This window comes from Trachurus trachurus, assembly GCF_905171665.1.
Source record: "Trachurus trachurus genome assembly, chromosome: 11".
NCBI classification, from domain to species: domain Eukaryota; kingdom Metazoa; phylum Chordata; class Actinopteri; order Carangiformes; family Carangidae; genus Trachurus; species Trachurus trachurus.
In genome coordinates, this window is record NC_139904.1 from 20758826 (window position 1) to 20781436 (window position 22611).

Below are 22611 nucleotides of genomic sequence, written 5' to 3' on the forward strand. Positions count from 1 at the left end.
GACCTCACATGCACTGCAATGTGTCAGGCTTAACGAGTCATTTAGCCTCATATTCCATCTTAAAAACCTAATTTTCTTGAAGCGGGGGGGAAAATTTGCTTGGAAAAAAAAGACTTATTTCCATTTGTTTCTGATGTTGTCACTTCTCTGTATAACTTTCTCCTTTAATTTAATATGATTGAAACAAAACTCTTACACACAAAGCCTATAAACTCTAAAAAAAAAAAAAAAAGTTTAGTTTTACACTCTTGAGCTTTTATAACATCCTCAACACCACAAGCGAGGAGGACTCAACAAAATCTATTGTGTAACATCCTCCACATGTGATCAATATCCAAAATCCCTCCAGAAATAATTAGAACTGTAATAATGACTGAAACACCTTTAACACAGCTTTTGCAATGGTGGTAACTGTATGTGCTTTCGGGCATGTGTGTGTGGGAGTGTCCTCTGTAGTGAAACAGGGATTCCCCCGGTGCCAAGGCTGTCTGCTAAGTCGTTCAGGAGTGGTCAGATCCCTCTTCTCCTTCTGCCATAATGAGATTAGTGCTGTGACCCTTCAGCTTTGACTAATCCCTTAACATTTACTGCATCATCTACACATCTCCAAACAGAAAAACACACAGGTCAGCTCAGGCTACACTAGGAATAATCCACAACAAATAAACTCAGAACCACACTGTATTGTGTTTTACTACTAAGTCCCAGGTTGAGTATGGTTTAATTCTGCTTAGTTGGCCTTTACAAAGAGCAGCAACAATCTACTACTACGATGCTTAATCCACAGACAGCCAGCTCAGCAGATGTTGAACTAGTTAGAGAAACATTGTCGTGAAGGGTCAGGAAAACGCTGAGAATCACTAATTTCTTTCGCAATTAAAGCAGGTGATCATTTGAAATGGTATTAAATCATTTAGGAATGATCAAACTCTACTTGACTTGTCTTGCAGTTACTCATACCAGTGAAGCCACAGGGAAATATCAGCAGCCGTACACAGCCTTTTAGTGCCTTTTAGCTCTTTGTATTGGTACGTATACCCACAACTTGTACTGCTCTCATCCACCTTCACCACCGACCAGCCACCAAAGCTTTATGTAGACGTTATACAGAGAAAGATGGAGGGGAAGGGCTGAGCGGGGTGTAACTGAACAGAAAGAGGGAGAGGTGGGAGGATTTGATACGAGTCTCATGCACAAGCTTGATTTCCAAAACGTTCATATCATATCTTTGGAAATCAAATTAAAACAAATTTAAATCAAAAAGTAACATAGGTAATAACAGCAGTCATATAATCAAATGTACATATATAATTAGACTTGATGTGCACCCACTGCGGTTTATACAATTATTGTGACTTACAGTAGGACAGTTGCCTTATCAGACTCCAACTATCTCTGGAGACCAGAAGACTGAAAAAAAAGGCTGCATCTGAGCTGTGTTTGTTCAGCATATATTATCTATAAGATGTGATGCTGTGGAAGTGGACTGAACAGTGTGTGGATTCTACTTGATTGATACTTGATAATTCATTGCCTAGATATGAGCTAAGAGCTGAAAGCCACCTGCAAATATCATGGTGATGTCAACACAGTGCCAATTACAGCTACAAGAGAAATACATAAAGACAAACAAAACACAAACTTTCCACCCATGGTGTAACCCTGTTGTATTCCACGTACTTTGATTAGGGGGAATTATTTTAGTGTGATACATCTTTATTAGGTCACAGGATATTTGCAGATAAGCACACACTGAGGTCAACGAAGGGAAATATTTATCAGGATAGCACAACTGTGCGTGGGTCAGGCCCGAGAGAGGGGCTTGTCACAGCTGGTGGGCCTGTACTTAAGCCCAGTTATAACCGCTGACTCGTGTTTCTGGAGGATTTCATTGCACCCTCCTAAAAAAGCCCCCACGCGGCTGTCTGGGCCAATCAGTCAGTTGGCTTTCAAACTGGGTCTTCAGTGGGTCTGAAATAAAGAAGTGAGGGGAGCAGGGAGGTGTAATGGCACGCTGTAGAGCTTGGTTTAATCCCAGGAAGTCTTTCCCTCCACGTACTGGTATCGCACTAAATATAGGTGGGTTGGGTATCAAGCGTACTGTAACAACCTGAGATACTGGGTTCAATCGTTGTTCAGGTCATGCAGTGCACTGTGAGTGTACAGACCTGTCAACTCTACATTCGGTCAAAGAAAAATGAGTCAACTGGGTGAGACTATTTCAGTCATTTCCGTTGCATTTTTACCTGTTTTAGGAATTTCTTTGAGGGAATTCCTTTTGTGTCCTGTTTACCGCTGAAAACAACACCAGTATTCTTCAGTTAGCTCTCGTATTTTGTGTCAGTACGCATGTGCAAAGGTACCGTTGGGTGGCATTCCATTCTTGTGTGCACACATCTGTGGATGTGCATCAATCTGTAGTTAAAAGGATAAACACTCCCATCAATCTATCAAGCGCTGCCTTAGTTTGGACAATAATGCACGATTTCAAACTCATGTCAAGTGGAGTGAAGAAGAAAAACTGGCAGGCAGCAAAAGGCCAGACTGCTGAGGACAACTTGGTTATTTTGCGACTGTCTATTTTTTGTCTGTTGGTCTTGGCCTGTAGTGTGAGTACTGGAGGCTGCTGATGGTACAGCTGACGATAGAGGCCCCATGAGCTCAGTGTGTGTGTGTGTGTGTTTGTGTGATAGAGAGAATAGAGAGAAACACAGAACGAAAGGGAGAGTGAGACCTCCATGCGTTCTCTGTGGGATTCATGAGATTTAAAGAATGGCGACAGACCTAGACAGAGATTACACTAAGCTGAGCACTGACACACACAAGCATGTACACACGTCCCCCAGGCAGATACAGTACAACTCCAGGCAACAGAAACACTTGGGAGTAAATGAAAACAAACTTTTATATGATTCCCATAAATCTGCTGCTGTAAAAGCAAATGCTATATTCTATAGTTAACACAACAATATACAAGACATATGACATACCTACACGCACACCGACACACACACACCCAAACATCACGAGACTGCACCCTTGAATCCTGAAGGACATCAAGTGTGGAAGAAGCTCAGAAGCAAATGTCATCAGGAAGGGAACTCACTCACTGCCACATAAACACAAGCAAACGCATAAAAATACACACACAAACATAGACCCACGCACCAACAAAAACAACATGCCTTACTCTCATACACACTGAGACCGAAGCACCCTATGCCCTTCACATGCCCCTGGCACCTCTGAATTAGTCCATAGTACACACGCACACACACACACGCACACACACACACACACACACACACACACACACACACACACACACACACACACACACACAGGAATAGTTACCCACAACACAAGCACAAATATACCCAGCTAGTCTTCTTAAAGACACAGTGATGACAGGGCTGAGTCCATTGCTACTACTGTGCTGTTCTATATTCTCACACTCATAAACACATGCAGACTGTTTTGTACTACACTGTATCCACGGTGATAGTGACATCGTATCATCCACTTGTATCAATATTTCAGTACATCTAACAATGTTTGAGCAGTCGGACACAGACTCTACCCAGTAGCACTAAGCTCAATTACAGTAATGTATTTTATTCATGTTTCCACCGTCTTTAGTCTTCAACTTGTCAGTATTGACACAGTTGACTCCCATTACAACCATAATGAGTCATGTTTACACTTGTCTCAGTGCTGGGGGAAAATGTTGTGTTGGTCAATCCAACATTCAACTGTGCACATGTGAAACAAGCACTCAGTGTTTTCCCTTGCTATCCCCTCAACCCTTTGTCTTCTGTCTCACTCACTTCTCACGCTCAATCATGCTTCTGCCATTGTTAATTGACCAGACTCACAGGGCATGTGCAGCGACAGAGCCTGGTTAAAGTGAGACTGAAAAGTGAAAGAGAAGTAAAAAGATGTGAGTGAAATGAGCGAGAAAATTATATGCAAAAGCTTTACATAGCCTACCTATTTAGATTAGCTAACTCAGCGCTGTCCATTACAGTGAGCAGGGCCCACAGCTGTAATACAATGTGATAATATAAATAATAATCTGTACCAGAAATCAATGTATTTTTTTTTCTTTTGTCTTTTTTCCTTTTTGATAACAACCATCCAAACATTGGCTGGATTGTGTCTATATAAAAAGAGGCTGCCAAATAATAAAGCGGAAGAGAGAGAAGAAGAGCACAGGAAGAGTGAAGAAGACAAACACAGTAGAAACAGAGGGAGAAACCAGAGCAAGACTAACAGCAGTCAGCCTGAACAAACAGAGAGGATCTTGGAGGATACGTGCAGCTTGCTGAGTGGATTAGCTGAGTGAAATCTTGCTCTGACTCATACAACCCTTGTCTGATATTATACTCCTCGCTTGTGTGTGTGTGTGTGTGTGTGTGTGTGTGTGTGTGTGTGTGTGTGTGTGTGTGTGTGTGTGTGTGTGTGTGTGTGTGTGTGTGTGTGTGTGTGTGTGTTTGTGACTGTCTGCATGTGTCCCTAATATAGCACACGCAAAGACAATGTGACATAAGCTACTGTATAAAGAGGGTTATGGAATAGTTAAGCGTGTTTACAAAAAGAGGAGACACCACAACAAGCAAAGTTAAGTTTTTGACATTGCCCCCAAATTATTTTCTATATCAAGCAGCCAAAGCAATACATTTAGGAAGCACCAAATGTAGGAGTAATGTAGTACAGAACGATCGAGTTATGTTATTGTGCATAGAAGACAGTTGCTGTAACAACTGCACCTTCCTTTCTTTCTTTCTTTCTTTCTTTCTTTCTTTCTTTCTTTCTTTCTTTCTTTCTTTCTTTCTTTCTTTCTTTCTTTCTTTCTTTCTTTCCTCACCTGTAAGTCAGCAGACCACAGAGCTATGACATAACTTGTGGAGCTACCTTCCAGCTGCTGTTGCTCTGTCTGGCAGGTGCATTTCCTCTTTGCTTTGTTTTTCCCTTGTGTTTCCAATCCTTACCTAAGTGATTTACCATTTCCCTGGAAATCATCCCTCTCCCCATCTCGCTCCACACATTCTCTAAACCCATCATCTCTAAAACCCCATGACTGGACAAGACGCCAAGCCCACAGATTCTCCAGTGTGTGTTCTGGATGTTTAGCTTGTGGTACTTGTAATGTTTTATTGCATTATGTAACAGTTACAAAATGATTAAAACAGACCAGCCAGAGGTTTGTGCAGGCGCATTCTGGTGCAGATATGAACGAGCCCAGACATAACACTCAGACATGTACACAGCCCCCCCCCCCCCCCATACACACACACACACACACACACACACACACACACACACACACACACACACACACACACACACACACACACACACACACACACAGTGATATATACCCTGGTGCTTGGGAGAAAAAAACCCAAACAGCAGTATGCTGTGCCACAGCACCAGACATGGGCTGCTCATGTTGGTCAGCATAACTAGAGCCCAGGGAAAACCCTGCCACATCCACAGAAAGCAGGAAGGCTGTAACATATGGAGCCGCCACACCACAGCAACAGATGACAGTCACAACAGACACACATCAGCAACATACAACCGGATTACACAGCAAAACCATAAAAGTCAGAAATAATCACATTGTATAGTTTTAGTGCATGAAAATAGAGTCTGACAGCATGAAGTGTGTAGTTGCTATTGCTATCAGATGATGGCATTCAGCAACAGAAACCAGGCCAGGTTTACTTTAGTCAAAGATCCCACTGCCCAACATCATCTACTCCTAAACTGTTTAAGCTAGATGGCAAGTTATAATTCAAAGAACACTATGCAGTGGTAATGGAGAACAGCTGCAGCACAGACACATGTTACGGGCATGTTATTCCACCACTTCTACTTCTACACTTCCATCCCTAATGCCTCATCAGCCCATCTCTCCATCTCCCACAGCAGTAAGTAAGGCATGACTCATGTGGGTGCAATGCTGTAAGTTGCTCCTCAGGGTCTCAGCTGCTGGTAAGGGTAGGGGGGAAACCATTTGAATGATTTTGCATTCCTTCTTTCTCTCTGTGAAACAAATAAAAAATAGAGGGAGTTGTCCTCTTCTCTGCATCTATAACTGCTGACTTTAGGTTGTGCTCAAAACAAAATGCAGAAACATAAACACACACACATACAGAGGGAGAAGATATGATGGCTCTGCACAGGGGAAAAATAGGCTGAGTGACAGGTTGAGAACTTGTTGTTAACCTTGTTGACTGCAAGCAGAGGCACCGTGAAGCACAATTCCAAGCCAAAGCCACAGGTGGTTATGAGAACAAAGAGTCATGAACAGTGAGTAGCTGAGTGGAGTAAATATAGATTTAGAGAGTGAAGCATGCAGGCCAGGAAAAAAAAAAGTAATGCAGGGGTTTAACAACAGGAGCAGAGCGTGTTTGAATATACCGTGTTAGAAATGGGAGCAAATGGACAATATGGAGCAAAGTAAAATAAAAGAGGATGAAGGGGAAATGATGCCAGATTGAAAAGTCATTACAGCACGTTGGCTAAAGGTACTGTAGGACATGCAGCTACCAGAAAAGTCATATAATGTGCCTGGAGTTTTACAACTACACAGCCACAGATGTCCCACTGTATACCACTGCCCCCTCTAAGCTTACCCACTACACATTATCCCGCTGTCACACCATGCCATTACCAGGCCTTATCTCCCTCAGCAGGGGGAGGACCAAGCACTGTAAATCGCTGTTATAACCAGCTGTAGTCATCTTTTACTGTAGAGTCTTAAGGCCAGACTGCTGTCACTGCCACTGCACCCCCGCTGGTAAAGCAACATCGGGTAGTGACTACTGCTTTGTCAATGGAGACCACCATGTCAGTAAGATCATATTTACAGAGATTTTGATTTGTGCGACTCTCACTGATTCCATATGATCCTCAAAACATCTCTTTACAGTGTGTAAATACAGTTAGTATAAAGCCTGCTTTGAAGTGAAGTGAATAAAGACAAAAAGTGGTGTGTGGACAGGCATATTTTGGGAACTATGAACCCTGTGCTGGAAGGGAAAGTTGAGCATAAACAGGCAAGACAAGCGAGAACAAGCAGACGTATGCAGCAACTTTTTTGACAAGATGCTAATTTGTTATATAACAACACAACTAGAGAAAATCAAAGAAAGTCAACCTTTACTCCCCCTCTACCTCCAGCCCCCGCCCCACCTTCACAATACTGCAGGGGGTGATTAGAGACGGATAATTGGAGCACAGAAATCCAGCAGTATAGATGCCAATTTTTTTTTTTTTTTTTTTTTTTTTGAAACAAGGCGAAATTCCAGAGCTCAGTGCCAAGGGATTGAACAGGCTCCAAAACACATGCAAGGTCTTTTGTTCTGCACTCGGGTTCTTTTGTTTCACCTGCTGTACCACTCATTACAGGGAGCTTTACCTGTCAGATGGGATACCCTCTCTAGATTTGATCACTTAAACTGTATTTAATTACTGCATATCCCTTCACTTCAGGAGAAGCTGGGAAATAAGGCCACATGGGAAGTGAAAGCTTTGGGATTCTGAAAACATTCTGGTAAGTAATGTGCCTTCAACAGGGTACAAATGAGAAGATTACAGTTTGTAAGCCAGTGCAGCTTGATATGTGGTTAAATAATTTATCCTTAACGTTTTTCTAACTCAGGTTTTGAATTTATGATTCATTTATGATTCATCTCGTCTTGTATATTGTTTTTTTTATGGTTATGTGCAGAAATGATAAATCATGTGATGAAGCTCACAAAAAACAAAAAACAAAACATTACATATAACTGCTATGTGTGTAAAATATTCCTCCATCAACTTTTGCTTCACTCTCACTACTTAAAGGGATAGTTCAACATTTTGCCAAATTGGCCCATTGCCATAATCCTTATAGTCTTAGGAGTAGGTTCGTTACCTTTAATTGTTGGCAGAGCAGAGCTGCAAGCTGCTCAGGGCTACAGGCTAATGGGATTTCTTGGTTTCCCTCATCAAACTCATCAAATACACAATCCAACAACTCCAAAACACTCTCGTGGACAAGACCTGTAAATTCACCACGCTACAGTATGAGATAACTAGAAAAAGCATTTCCAAGAATGGAAATGGTGTGACTGCTGATAGCAACTGAACGCTGTTGCAGAATTAGCAAATAGTGCAAGCAGTGATCACCATACAAATGTTTGACCAAGGTCGGAATCGAACCCACAACCTCATTGTCATTAGACTTCCACTCTGCCTCTAGGCCACAGTGCACACACAGTTGCAGAGACTGTTGTCTGTTAATGATCTGCACACTGTCAACATCAAGAAAGCTTGAGAGTCAAGCTTGAATGACTTAGAATGAAAATTTCTGTGAATTTCAGGCTGAGAGCAGCAGTTTCAACATGAAGCAAGTTATCAGAAGTCAACAGATGACGACTGGGAAAATAATTCACTATAATTGTTGTTGAGGCAAGATTTGAACCAGCAACCTTCAGGTCTCCAGACCAGCAAGCTAACCACTAGGCTACAGACAGAGACAGTATGTGAGGGGTAAAGAAAACCTTTGATACAATGAGCTTTATACTATGAGGAATCAAAGACTGTCCAATGACAGCTGAATAATTGGAATCAAAAGTCAAGCAATGATGTGAAATGACTAAGGCAGGAATCGAACCCATGACCATATGATCACTAAACCTTTACTCTGCCACTCGGCTACAGAGAGCACACTGCTTTCAAGACTGTTGTCTTTCATTGTAATGTGATGATGTGCTGCAAACTGGTATGAGTAATCAAGGAGATAACAAACACCTGTGACCAATTGAAGGCGGGGGAGGAGAGCAGAATTCAACATAACATAACAAGAGTTCTTCCCTTGGATTCGAACCAGTGACCTTAGGGTTGGGAAGCGGCCACCCTAACCCCTACACTACAGTGGAGTTGTCAAGAAGACTGTTGTCTGTTAATGATCTGCACACTGTCAACATCTAAAAAGTTAAATATTTTAAAAAGTATAAAGAGTTAAAAAGAGAAAAGTAATGCCAATAAAGTCCAGAAAAAGCTGCACGTTTTGATATATGAATTGTTGAAATAGCACAAAGTATGAAGGACTAGAAGAAGACCGTAAAAAGGCGGAAGAAAATGGCCAAACAGAAGAACAATAGTGTGACTGCTCAGCAGTCACACTAATAATGGAACGTGGAGTTGTTTTCGAGGTAAATTCATGCAAAAAAAAAGGACCAACGTGGAATTTCCTTCGGGATCAATAAAGTTGCATCTAATCTAAAACCGCTGATGCGCGTTTCTGTCGGGGGCAGTTTTTTGGCAAGCAGCCTCTGTATTTGCCTTGAGAACCACTCTGTCTCGTAATGTTCCATTATTATCTCATAGCGTGGTGAATGTGCAGGTCACAACTTGTCGATGAGAGCGTTTTGGAGTTGTTGGATTGTGTATTTGATGAGTTTGATGAGGGAAACCAAGAAATTCCATCAGCCTCCCTAGCATAGCTCAGTTGCTCGCGGTTCTGTTCCGCCGTTCTAAAAATAGCTTGCACCGACAATTAAAGGTAACGAACCTACTCCTAAAACTATAGGGATTATGGCAATGGGCCAATTTACCAAAATGTTTAACTATCCCTTTAAAATAAACAACTCTAAAAACTGACAACAATATATCAGCTATGGCAGCAGGATATTTCTCTGATTTCTTCAAATTTTAACATAATAAAAATCAATTAAAGGTAGAGTATGTCTGTCTTTGTTAATGATGATTTTTTTTAAATAAACTAACAAGCAACATTAGTATCCATCTTACAAAATTCAGTACTGTAGTATTGTGGTCTCAAATTAATCCTGCTGTTTTAGACGACCCTACAGTATGACTTTTCCTCTATATGTAGCTATTGGCAACAGCTGAGGTCCACTTTCATGCTCCCATGAGGATGAACACTACAGCTTGGGATACTAATATGTAGCTTTGCCAATTTTGCACACAATCCCTGGAGTACAATAATTGCTGAATGGCCGACAAATATGCAGAACACAGCTCTTTTACTATCATGTAAGAAGCACTGATGGCTCAAGGTGCCACTGATGCATCCAGCAGGACTCTAGACGTCTAGACCTTAAACCTCTGCTTAGTGTATAGTTTTTAGAAAACAACTAAATCTGTCAGTGGTATAACAAAAGGTAACACTACGTAATTCCTTCCAGTTTTCCTTTGGCTTCCTCAGTCAGCTCTTTCGCACCTCTTGCTTCATAACTGTCACATAGTGAGTAGAGTTTCGGCACTGTGCTGCCTTCCCCGCATGTTTCTGTGCTGTCAACACTTTCTAAAGATAACACCTGCACTTCACCCCCCCCCCCCCCCCGAACCACCTCTCTGCACCCCCGTCAGCCATGGTCCACAACAACTCTGCTGCGACAGAGGCGGCTAAAATTAAACCTTAAACAAGAGGTTGGCAGGTTTGATTGGCAGTCTGACAGGACTGCAGATCACTGGATGGACTGAGAGAAGGCATATAGGAGAGAGGACACATGAGTACATTTTGAGAGACAAAATAGGAATCTTATTCAACCTAAAGGTATGGACACTTAGGGCACCAGCCCTGCATATTTTTTTTTAAATCAGGTAAAACTGACCCCAATCTCCCCATGGGCTTCATGAGTGCTAAGAGGAGCTGGATCAGTAAAGTGGGCCTCTCCGGTGCAAACACATTGCCTGCAGTGTAGTGCTTAGACCAGCAGACAAAGTAACTGCTTTGCTGAGCATGCTAATCTGACTTTCTTTCATATCTAACTCACCCCCTCATTCACACACACACACACACACACACACACACACACACACACACACACACACACACACACACACACACACACACACACACACACACACACACACACACACACACACACACACACACACATCACAGAGCATCCTTAATCCCAGGTTGGCAAGCTTGCATGTAATATGAGCTTCCCGTTAGCAGTGGTGCCAAGGAAAGCGGTTTTCCTCATACAGTTATACTCATTTTCTCAACCTTGTGGCCTAGAGAGAAGATCAATGGAAGTCTGCAGAAGGTCGAAGACCCTGTGAGCTCCCTAATATTTGACCTTAATACAATAGAATCCTGACCATCACCGATCAAAGCTGACAGCTGATGAAGCCTTCAAGATTAAGAAAATCGGCAAGGAATTGATCCTTTCCTGCATTTTAATCACGAGAGTGAACCATGAAGCATCATTTGCCACTATCAGTAATCCATACTCTTAATTCAAACACGCAATCTGACTACACTAACCAACTACTTGTGAGCCACAGACACATGATTCTACAAGCCATCTGTATCCTTGATTGTGGCAGATTTTTCATTTAGTGGGTAGTATGCTGACCACTACTCAGGCGATTTGAAGGTCAAGGCCCAGAAGGATTATGGAGCGTTTAACGGTTAGATGAGTGGACAGCTGAACGATGCAGCACTGAGAGGGGGTTGGAAAGTGGTCAGTAGATCTCTGAAGTGAATGGATGCCTGACTTACTCAAGCTTCCTGATTATATGTCTGTTTAATTCAGTCGAATGACAACCTGCCACTCCAGGAATATGCAGTCCAGTCTGCTGCCCTAAAATTTGTGCCATGCTGATTGAAATCTGTATAGTGCTGAATAAAGTGAGCAAACTCTACCATTAACCTCTTGCACTGGGCAAAATTCACTCATGCTGTTTAAAAGGACATGCACCGCATACGGCAATGACACAGGTTTCTCTCCAACAGAAAGACATGTTTGACTAAAAAGCTGTTTTTCAAAATATCCTGAAAGAGAAATACAAATATAGCCCAGAACTGGGTTTTCCTCAAACCAAGATGAGCCATGGGAAGATCCCTCATAACGGCTTATGTGTGTGAGTGGGTGTGTTTTAGATTTAGCTTCCACCGGTCAGGCTGTGTAAAGCAAAGAAATGATACAAATGCTTTGGCTTGTGTATTTGTGTCTAAAGTAACCAAAGTGTTGAAACCAAAAGTCTGATACCCCTTTCCACAATATTGAGATTGAGTATGATAAAATTGCAGTGCAATAATATAATATTGGGTAAGATCAGCTAAAAGATGAACTGTCATTTACAGGAAGTTGAGTAAACTCCAAATGAAAAAAACTACATTTATCCTATTCTATTTCTTCATATGCAATACAATCTACTAGTGGAATGAGATCCTTTAGATTTGTACCAAAGCAAATCAACATGTTTGATAATAGTATAGAATGATTAATTATTTTCTTTGTCATGTTATCAATGCACTGTGAACATGACACCTCCTATGTATACAGTATATAGTAAAAAAGAAGATTATTTTTCTCTATTGGCACTCAAGCACACCTATCCCCTCTCTGTGTGACCTTTCACCTCATCATGTTCTCATCCAATCAGAGTCACTGACTCTAGGATCCAGAATTAGCACCCCTATCACTAGCATGGAGAATGTTGACCGTGCAGGAAAGACATAGAGGAAAGGATTGAGGAACATAGACCCAGAGGAAAGACAGTCAGACAGAGTGGGGTGATTTGAATGGATCTGAAGAGACTGAGATAAAGACAGAGAAAGGCATATTACAACCCTCATGAGACCACATGATCAGAAAGAAGTCAAAGGAATGCATTGCTTGTTATAGCACTGGGTTTTTGGCCAACAGTTTAAAGTAATAAGACCAGAGAAGCCAAGACCATCCATGTGTTCTCAGTAGATTGTTTTTTTAAGATCATTAATATAGACCTTGTACATTATGTCAACAGCCAAGTTGGTGAGTTTATAAACCAAAATTAAAGTTGGACTTGGTGAGAGTGTGATATAAAAAGTTAAGGTACTGCAAAGGTGTTACAATCAATCATGAGGAAGGTGTTGTTTGGATTTTCAATTTTCAATTTTAATCCGTCCAATAGTTGTTGAGATATTTGAGTCTGGACCTGGATGTTTCCATCTCTAGAACTCAGTTCACTCTGTTCAGTATATAAGTTTGAAAACTGTAAAAGTCCACTGGTTTCTTTTTATCTGGGACCGCATGATCTGCATACATCTTCATACATCATGAATGATTTTGTTGTATGCTTGTTGTTAAACTAAAATGGCTCTGTGTACATCACAACAAGTACAAACACTCCTATTATTCCCTATCTCAATTATCCCTTATTTAAGTTTTTCCCCTTATTAAGATGCATCTTATCTTATCCCCTCCTTTGCTTCACTATTTTAAACCGTGGTCCAGCCCAAGCACATACCACATGTAAACGCCAGGGTGAATGTGTTGTACTGTATGCCCTCATTGCTGATGTATCTAACTGTGCTGCGTGTGTGTCCAGGGAGAAACACGTGTTAAGCACATACACAAACATGTCACACAGCACTCACCGATGCAGGCATGTACACGGACAGTCAGTTGGGTCCGTAAGATAACACTGTGCTTCTTTCCTCTGGACCTAGGAGAGAAAGTGGAGTGAGAAAAGCAAACAGGTGACTTACGGCTGAGGTTAATGTTTCATTTCAGCTATCCTGTGTAATTTTCTTGGCTGTAGCAAAAATGATCTGTCATTTTTTTTGTCGTATTTCAGGTGTTCATGTCCAGACAAATCAGATTTTCAGACAATACGAGGCAAGGATTTGTTATGATGGACAATTCTTATGGTGCAAACTTGTTGGGATGATGGGAATGACGAAGACAAATAGTGGCCTGCATTAGATTAGTACCCCTATACTGATAAACATCTGAGCCTTGAGGAGAGACAGCAGAACTGCAGGAACAGACACAACACACACATACACATCTATAGACTGCCACACACTAGTGTGCCAATGAACACACATTCATACACAGCATATTTCCAGTGGGAAAACAAAATATGTACACACAAGTATGATGGTATTTTGAGAACACGTCAAACTCTCTCTCCAAACCCTAGCCCTTATCGTCCAAGCTGTAGGAGCTAATCACTGACATCCATCACTAACACACTGATAGAATCTAACCCAAGCCACTCTAAAAACACACACAGCTGGAAGACACTCGTTATGCATTACATGCAGTAAGGATAGCATACACCCAAACAAGGCAGCAGCTGGCCTCCTATCCTGCTGTTAAGCTCTGTTATCAGCTTTGCTCGGAAATAGAGCAAAATGTTAACACAATCTGTTGAGATGCTGATAGAACAAATTCATCTTTCATACCTCTCTGGTAATCTATTGTGTGAGAATGACACTTGAAGCAGTGACTCAGAGAGGCTGACAGCCAACACAACAAAGGGAGGAAAAATTAGATACCGGTAAACACTGGGCGTGAGGGTGTTTAAGAGGATTTAGCTTTTTATACTGACATCCGTGGGGATAAATGAGGTATGTCTGAGTTCCCAAAGTCTATCAGGTTGGCATTAGTGTCCAATCATGTCTCCTTAAATACCAACCTTTCAATCCAGTTTTCTCTTAAACCTTCCTTCAGGGGAAGCACAGTCTCAGCTATCCTGTCGCCAGAGGACTTTGTTTACTGTCAACTGCGGTGAGCGGAGTCCCACCACAACTGGAATCTCAACACATTTTTGATGCGTGGGAACATAAATTCACTGATGTGCTCTGCATAAACCTCTGCCCATTTGTCAGTGAAAAGCAAGTTTCACTTTGTCAGTAAAAAATAGAAAAAGTAGGCTATAGGCCTTATTTGTATTCCTTAAAATATATCTCTATACATATAATTCATGTGACAAGTGACAAACCTATCACCACGATACCATGACGCACACATGACAAATGCATATTTAATATTGTGAGACCGGAGAAGCTTTACACTATAATGTACCTGAATGGCAGCTATTATCCACACAGCACAATAACACTGATGTTTTGTTTCTGATGTCCAGCTTGCCTTTAATGTGTAACAGCAACTGTAAAAATGTGATCTGATTTTAAAGCACTAAGAGATTAGGCTGATATTGAGTATGAATGGTTTATTCATTTTTTAAACTATTTAAAAAGTGTTCATCCAACAGAGGGAGGACAGAGCATGTTTAGTAGAATATGCGTCCATCCACAGTCTTCTTGTTTTCTTGCCAGGAGAGGGTCAAACCTAGTGTGTGATTCATTTCCTATTGTCAGTAAAGTGTGACCTTGGTAAAAGCCTCAGTTTGATAGGAAGACAGACAGGCCCATCCAAACCAACCAGTTCCCCAAGATCACAGCCACTGCAGAAACACACACACACACAGCCTTCATTCATCCACCCATCATGTGTCAAAATGGCTACACACCCACATCCAGCCAAACAAACAGATGTACATATGGAAACAAGACACACACAAACAGACACAGAACAACCAGGCTCTATGGGGTCTGCCATCACTTATCATGCTGCCCCCAACAGATCAACATACCATGCACACTGTCACACACACAAATGTGCAGCCACTTAAGTTAACAGCTGCCTTCATAGTGTATTTCCCACAGCTCCACATGACAATGTATTGTATAAATAAAGAGATTTTAGGTGACAAAATAGTGTTGGAGGCAACAAGGTTGTGATTTAGCTTCTTACATGATTTATTAAGCAACCCCAGCACTCATGATGTTACAATATGTCAAATGAATGTGCATGATGTGCACCTGTTTGTTATACAGCTAATTAGCTTAAGTTACAACACCTGGCCAACTAAGCAGCAATTGCTCAACCACAGGATGTAAACAACAGTTAGTTACCAAACTTGATGCTAAGATAGCTAATAAATGTACCAACAATAGGCAAAACAAAACCTTGTACTAACAAAATAAACATCAAAAGTAAAAAATAACGCACGGTAAGATGCTGCTGTGCTGCCAGGTGCAGAAAATCAAACTTATTTGATTGATAGTGTTTGGTTCCTTCATGCCAGACCCAGAGTCAGTTTGATGTATAGGTACTATTAAGATGAAACATGCTGTAATTATTATTCATTTAAAGGTTTGCACATATAATCTGTGAATAATCATATACCTGCCAATACTGAGGTGGTATTCCACAATGAAAATGCCAAACATTTAATAGTGTTGCTATTGTTCATTAAATTGATCTTATTTGGGGGAAATCTTTGAGCCAGAGTATCAGATCAGCCATTTTCCATTTCTCCCGTTTCCCCAAAGAGAGATAGCTGGGATATGTGAGAGTAAGAAAATGATTCACAGCAGTACTCTAACAAAGTGGTAATGTGGTTTCCTCCAGCAGCCAGAGTTGACAGGTTTGTGAACTGTGAAGTCTTGTCACAAAGAAGACCACAATAACGATTTTTATGGAAGTACAGTGAGAGAGGAGCTGTTGCTGTGGAAGTGAGGGCACATCTGTCTCACTTTCCAGAGCGCTTCATACTTTCCGTGAACTTGTGCTTCCAAGAAATCCATATCCAGCAGCTTGTGATTTCTACCATTTTATAAGAATGGAGAAACTCAGAAAAATGTGTGTGCATGAGTGCGTATGTATGTATGTGTGTGTGCGCGTGTGAGGAAGAAAAAGGGCAAGGGAACTCATCACTTTGTCTTAGATGATTGCAGATGATATTTTGATATGGAAGAGTGAAAGTGTATGTGATTTAGAGTGAGTGGATGTTGTGGCAAATGGAATAAATGTGAGTCAGTCTCACCCTGTGTCGTCCTGCTGAAAGCCCTCCAGCTCATCCCTTTGCTCAGCCAGTGAGGACTCCAGATCCAGATAGGTGCCATTGTGGGAGAGCTGTAGCGCACAGTCATCAAGCTGTGGTGGTAGGGAAGAAAGAGAAAAATCTTTTTTAAGACAGAACGGTTTAATGAATGAAATGAACCTGAGCTAAGATACTGGGTTAGATTTAGAAATCCTATAGCTAAAGTGGTCCCTATACTTAAACTTCACATTTTTACCTAAGTTAGATGGAAAAATGGAAAATATGATTCAGAACTTGGACATACATGGTGGCATGTGAAATTTCCCTGGCAGTGATGTACATACATATGAACTACCCACAGGAATGACATTGGTCTCTAGGCTCACTTTTTTAATGTTCCCTCAATATGTCTCTCCACATTTCACACCCTTTTTTAAAACAATTTAAGCCAATAAAACAAATCCAGTTTACGGGACAGGGGTTTGAACACGAGTGTGTACTGAGGTCCATGAAAAGGGGGGGAGCAGAGCCATATGCAGTGTGGCTCTGCTTCCACTATTACAAAGCTGTTAAGGGAATTAAGTAGTAGAGACATAGCCATAAAGGCTGCAGAACATGAAACTAAAACCAGACGAGAAAGCAAGGACGGATAGAGAGATTTTAGACCTTTTGAATGCCACGTGAGGAATATGACACCTAATTGTGTACAATATTATGAATCTATAGCACAGTCATCCCCACGTAAATGATTTACATGTATATTTATGCACAGATTGTGCAATGTCCCCATTCTTCATTTCAAGAACAGACCAATCTTGCACCCAGGCCATCTGTGCTAGCCTGATCTAAGGTAACACAGCAGAGCGGCATACGTATATCAGAATTGACCCACTCTGCTGTGTAATGAGAAACCCTGCTGAGTTTGAGACCAGGTGCACAGTAATATATCTGCACACCACTATGATGTTTATGAGTACAGTCACAAGTTGATAGCAGGTGCAAGCTGCCATCCCAGCGACTAGAGAGCCAATAAAAAATAACATACATCATAATGTTGCAACAACCATCTGAGCTTCACAACACAGTGGTAAAGCTGCTGATGTATGAATAGGTGAGTGAGATCAGTGTCATGAGTTGAACTAGCATTTAGCACCTCAGTGGTATTGGTGGGTTTGACCTAGCCCAGCGTATGGTAGACTGCCAAACGCCGTCCAGCCGGGCTTCATGACGACACTCACTGACCAGCAGAGACTGCAGATCACAAGACCAGCTGCCGCTCTCTGTCTGTCCCTCCCTTTCACTCGGAAACAGAGAGACGGACTGTCGGATGGACTCACAGCATAAATATAACCTTGCTATATTTACTCTGCTCTGAGGCAGCATGCACACAGGAGCTCAACAGTGGGTGTGTCTGCGAGGCTGAAAGTTTGTGGTGGGGGCGGGGGGGCACCGGCCAAAGTGTTACAATGAACTTGAAGTGCTACTTTAACCTATTTTTCATGCTTTCAATCCCATGAGCACACTCTATTAGTAAAGGAAGTGACTTTGGGATATGTTTCAGTTTCCCCTTCCCCAGACCACATCAACTCCCCTGTGACAAATTCCTAATCCACAAAGCAAAACACACACCTAATGAATACATCCTCACTGAAATTTGAGACAGTTAAAGTGCTGTCAAAACATTTCCCCTGGCAGCCCAAATTTAAGAACCCAGATAGCAAAATGAAACTGCTGGCCCCACAAACACCTGGATCATTGGCCCTGCACTTACTTCCACATCTGGGCAGATTCGGACAGTTATTCTCCACTATTTGACTGACAGCTGGTAGGAACTGGTCCAGATGTGGAACTCACATCTGACAACTGGACATACTGTGCCAGAATGTAAACAAGCTGCGGCCCAAGTATGGGCTGGATTCATTTTATTATCTACAACCTACACCATAACATGCACAGGGAAAATTCAGAGGAAATGAGTAGGGGGAGTCTTCATGAAGCTGGCAGTATATTTAGTTGACCTCAAGTAATGATTTTTGTTGTTAGTTTAGCATGTTTGCATGCTAACATCCTATGATTTGCAGTAAAGAGGAAGTACAGCTGAGCAACCAAGCAAATAGAGAAGCTGACATTTTGAAGTGATGAGGTGTGAAATGAAAAAAGTATCAATTCATCCTGAAGAGGGGGTCATTTATGTATTCACCACATCTTATAGCATCCCATTAAACAATTGCTGAGATACTTCACTCAAAGGCAAAAACACAGACCTCATGGTGGTGCCACAGGAGGAAAAGTGGGAATCATCAAAGGGAATGATGAATAAGGTTTTTTTTTTTTTTGCCTGTCCATCTAATGCATGAAGGCACATCTCCATCCTGAGTGAACTAATCACAAGGGACAAATAACATAAGCAATCTGATGTGAGAGCTCTACAGCCTGAACCCACTTTCACCAGATGCTGAACCCCAAAACAATGCCTGGTGGTGTTCACACATCTCGTGTAAATAAGGCATGTAAGAATGTTGTTAAACCTCAGATTGAGGTTTGACTGAATAGAGGCGGGGCGGAGACAGTGGGTGGGGTTAATCATGCCTTGTCCCACTGCCCCAAATTGTATGACCCAATCTGTCAACGTTATTCAGCATTTTCAGTGATATTCCACCCAACTGACCTGTGTCTCTTTCCCCTTCCTCTCTCAGTGAGGTTTTCCTTGTCTTTTTGAAAACATCTAACTTTCACCTCCTCTTTTGCTGCTCCTCTTTATCTCAAAACATTAGTCAATCATATAAATTCTTCTTGGGCAGCAAGAAGTGACCCTGGAGTGGACCACTTTGTAACATTATGTTAACAGCTCCCTCTCCAAAGGCTGACTCTTGCCTAAAACACTCTGTTTGGGTAACAGGAGTAATAACATAACAAAACACATCATGCTGGATGAAGCCCGGGACAGAGGCGGCTCCAGAAGGAACCGCTAACTCTTCACACTCAAGGCTGTAGGACGGGCCACGGAAACACTTAGTGGCTAGTATACTTTACACTCATTTAATCAAATTCTCCCAGAAGAGCAAAAGCAAAGGGAAAAAGTTAGGGGGGGGGGGTTAATTGCCTCCACGTTAAAACAACACTGAGCCTGCTGGCGATCACAGTGGGCCGACAGTTAACGATGCCCTTACGTAACTTAGACGATGAGTTTTTAAGAACTTTTTTTGTGTGTCAGAATCAGAGCTGCAGAGGATCGGGCTCTTTGAAGAGCGTGGGGGAGGGCGTGTTCTACACAGCTATTAAATCCCCCAATGTTTCTTTAATGGAAACCCTTTGGTAATGACATAAAAGTTACGCTGTGAAGTCTGGGCTTTGTTGTTCTTTGATGGGAACGGGAGTTTTTCTTTACAAAACTGGAGCTGCTTGACTGATGGTGAAGCTTCTGCACTGAGCTTAACAATTTTGTGAGGGTAATTTATCTTGATGCTTAACTACACTCACTTATTTCTACATTTTGGGATAAATGTTTCAAACTTTTTATTATTTTAGGTTATTTATTTAAAGCTAGTGCCTGTCTCTCCTCTGTGAGAATCAAAAGGAAACTTCTTTGTTCAGCAGTTGGGACAAAATGACACATCTCATGCATCCTCATGTGTGTGTTTATGAGTGTTTGTGTTTGAATGTGCAAATGGGTGCTTGGTCAGAGAGGTGGAAAAGGAGATGGAGGAAGAGGTCAGGAAAACCACAGCAGCCAAAGTGAGGAGAACAAAGTGTCGCAGGGATCCAGGCCCCGGCCGCAGGAATTCTGGGACAAGTGACCTATACTTACATACATGCAGCCCAGCCAGCCATACACAGAGCTCTACCATCACAACATAATAATACAGTGGACCTTTTCTGAGAGAGAAGCAGAGGAGGCTAAGACAAAAAAGGGAGGAAGAGTGTTTTAGCATATAAAGACTAAGAAATAGCTCAAGATATTCAAAGAAAAGACAAAGCTGAGCACGTTTTCCTGCAGGAGAACGCTCAAGCCTTTCTGTAAGCACCACCTTTTAGCACTTCAGTTCCATCCCTATAATCTAAGTGCAATATGCAGTTGCCACTGCTCACAGCCATCCTCCTGATGTGAGTAAAATTGCAAACACGGACGCAAGCTGTGCCATCTGTCCTTGTATAGGTTGTAATCATAAGCATTTCTGTGCTGTGGGCCATTTTTCATTTGTTTTGTGGCTTTTAAAGATGGGGCAGCAAAAGATCGACCCGGTCTGGAAAACCACTCTGCCGTTGAACACACTGATTTGCTGTCATTGAGTTGTGTGCCAGCAGTCCAACTCCCTCCCCTTCCTCTGTCTCACTTTTATTTTCAACTGTTCAATCCACGTTTCCTACTTGAATTGTGGACCATCTCATTTCAAATGAAGAATAAAAAATACGGTCACATACAGTATCTGCTTGACATGTCAGGCCTCTGTAGGTGTGTCTGTGTTTCTGAGTCAACCTGTCAGTAAGGAATGTGTTGTTGTTTTTTTTGATTGCTTTATCACTAACAGTGGACTCTCTCCATCACACGTTTTCTCTGGTTCACACACTTATCTTAATCTGACACTTCCCACCAAATTGCTTGTTTGCAGTGGCAGTTATACCTTTCCAACCACCTGTAACTGTAACATGCTAAGCGGAGTGTAAAATAACCCAGTTGTAAAAAAAAATTGTTGATTCACTTCACTTGCAACAATATCTGGCATCCCTTAACTGGGTAATGGTGAGATCCAGTGGGATAAAATGATGGATTATTTACAGTTGAAGTGTTTTGTGTTGCTGGGGGCTGTGAGGCAAATATTTGCAACCTTGTTTCAGTCCACAGCCTGGAGAGCCAATCACTCCTATTTGCATGTGTTCTCAAAATAGCCTGTGAATGGTGGGTATGGAAGTTTATTTGCAGTTGGCTTGAAGTGAAAAACAGCAGCCCTAAAGGTTGCAAAACAACCTCAGGATGTGTTCCCAAGAATCAATGTGTGTGTTTGAATCCAAACATGAGATTTCTCTTCAAGCCTTTGATTTTCTATTGTTTTTAAATACATTTTGGTCTGATAATTTACTATAAATTTCATATAGCCTAGTAAACCTCTCTATAGGCAATCAAATATTTTCATAAAGTCACTTCTAGGACGGAATTTGTGATCCTACCTTGTGAGGGGCTTTGAGGAGCCGGTGGACGCCTGCTAACTGGTTGATGAGTGGGATATCCTCTCTGAAGGTGTACAGTGGTGGTCTCGTCGGCTCTGGGAAATTAGTACTGTTGAACGGATCGGTGTCATCTAAAAACTGAACCCTGCAGACAAACGTGGCCATGGTGCATCCATGCAAGTGTCTCCTCTGAGGGGCAGCCCGGTGTGCACAGACTCTCTGTTCGCTGAGCGTCCCTCTCCTGGTAACGACAACAAACCCGGGTCGCTAAGTGCGCCCTGTGCGCAGCCTGTCCTCTGCAGGACGGGTGGTTGTTGGTCGGGCTTGGATGCCGAAAATGATGGCACAGGGAGCCGGTCAGTATCTTGCCTCGCCTCCTTGCTTTGGTTTGTGCGCGCCACGGAGCTTTTTGGTGCCGCTGTGTTATTCTCGGAGGGGCAGGTGGCCGGTGATAAGGGGGGGAGGCAGCGGGCGGGCGGACTCCAGCTTGGTGCCGGAGAGTGAAGGATCAGCGCAGCTTGGGACAGCCGGTCTGCTGTCTGTCTGAGTCCTGGTAAATCCACCCCCCACCCCCCACCATATCTATTTTCCCCTCTGCTTCACATCCCTCCTCCCCCCTCCCTTCAGATCTATGTCCCCGGCTTAGCAGTGGCTTCCTATAAGAATGAACTGAGCCTTCTTATTTATTTCAAATAATATTTTGAGGCCAACACATGTTAAAAAAAAGTTAGCCTCAGTGGGCTATTATTCCAACATGAAAGACTAGACAAATAAAAATCACACGTTAAATTTGCCATGAAGAAGAAAACA

General features: G+C 42.1%; 1 protein-coding gene across 2 annotated transcripts in view; it reads right to left on the bottom strand.

The window, feature by feature from the left end:
- Positions 1–22341, bottom strand: part of fhod3a (formin homology 2 domain containing 3a) — a 56495-nt gene extending 34154 nt beyond the window's left edge. For both annotated transcript variants that reach the window (XM_083982227.1, XM_083982226.1), the window contains exons 1-3: positions 21802–22341; positions 16639–16748; positions 13397–13464 (exon numbers count right to left, since the gene is read on the bottom strand). In XM_083982227.1, the coding sequence (XP_083838353.1) occupies positions 13397–13464; positions 16639–16748; positions 21802–21966 (343 nt within the window). In that variant the 5' untranslated portion in view covers positions 21967–22341. The remainder of the gene's footprint in view (positions 1–13396; positions 13465–16638; positions 16749–21801) is intronic.
- Positions 22342–22611: the final 270 nt, after the last annotated feature.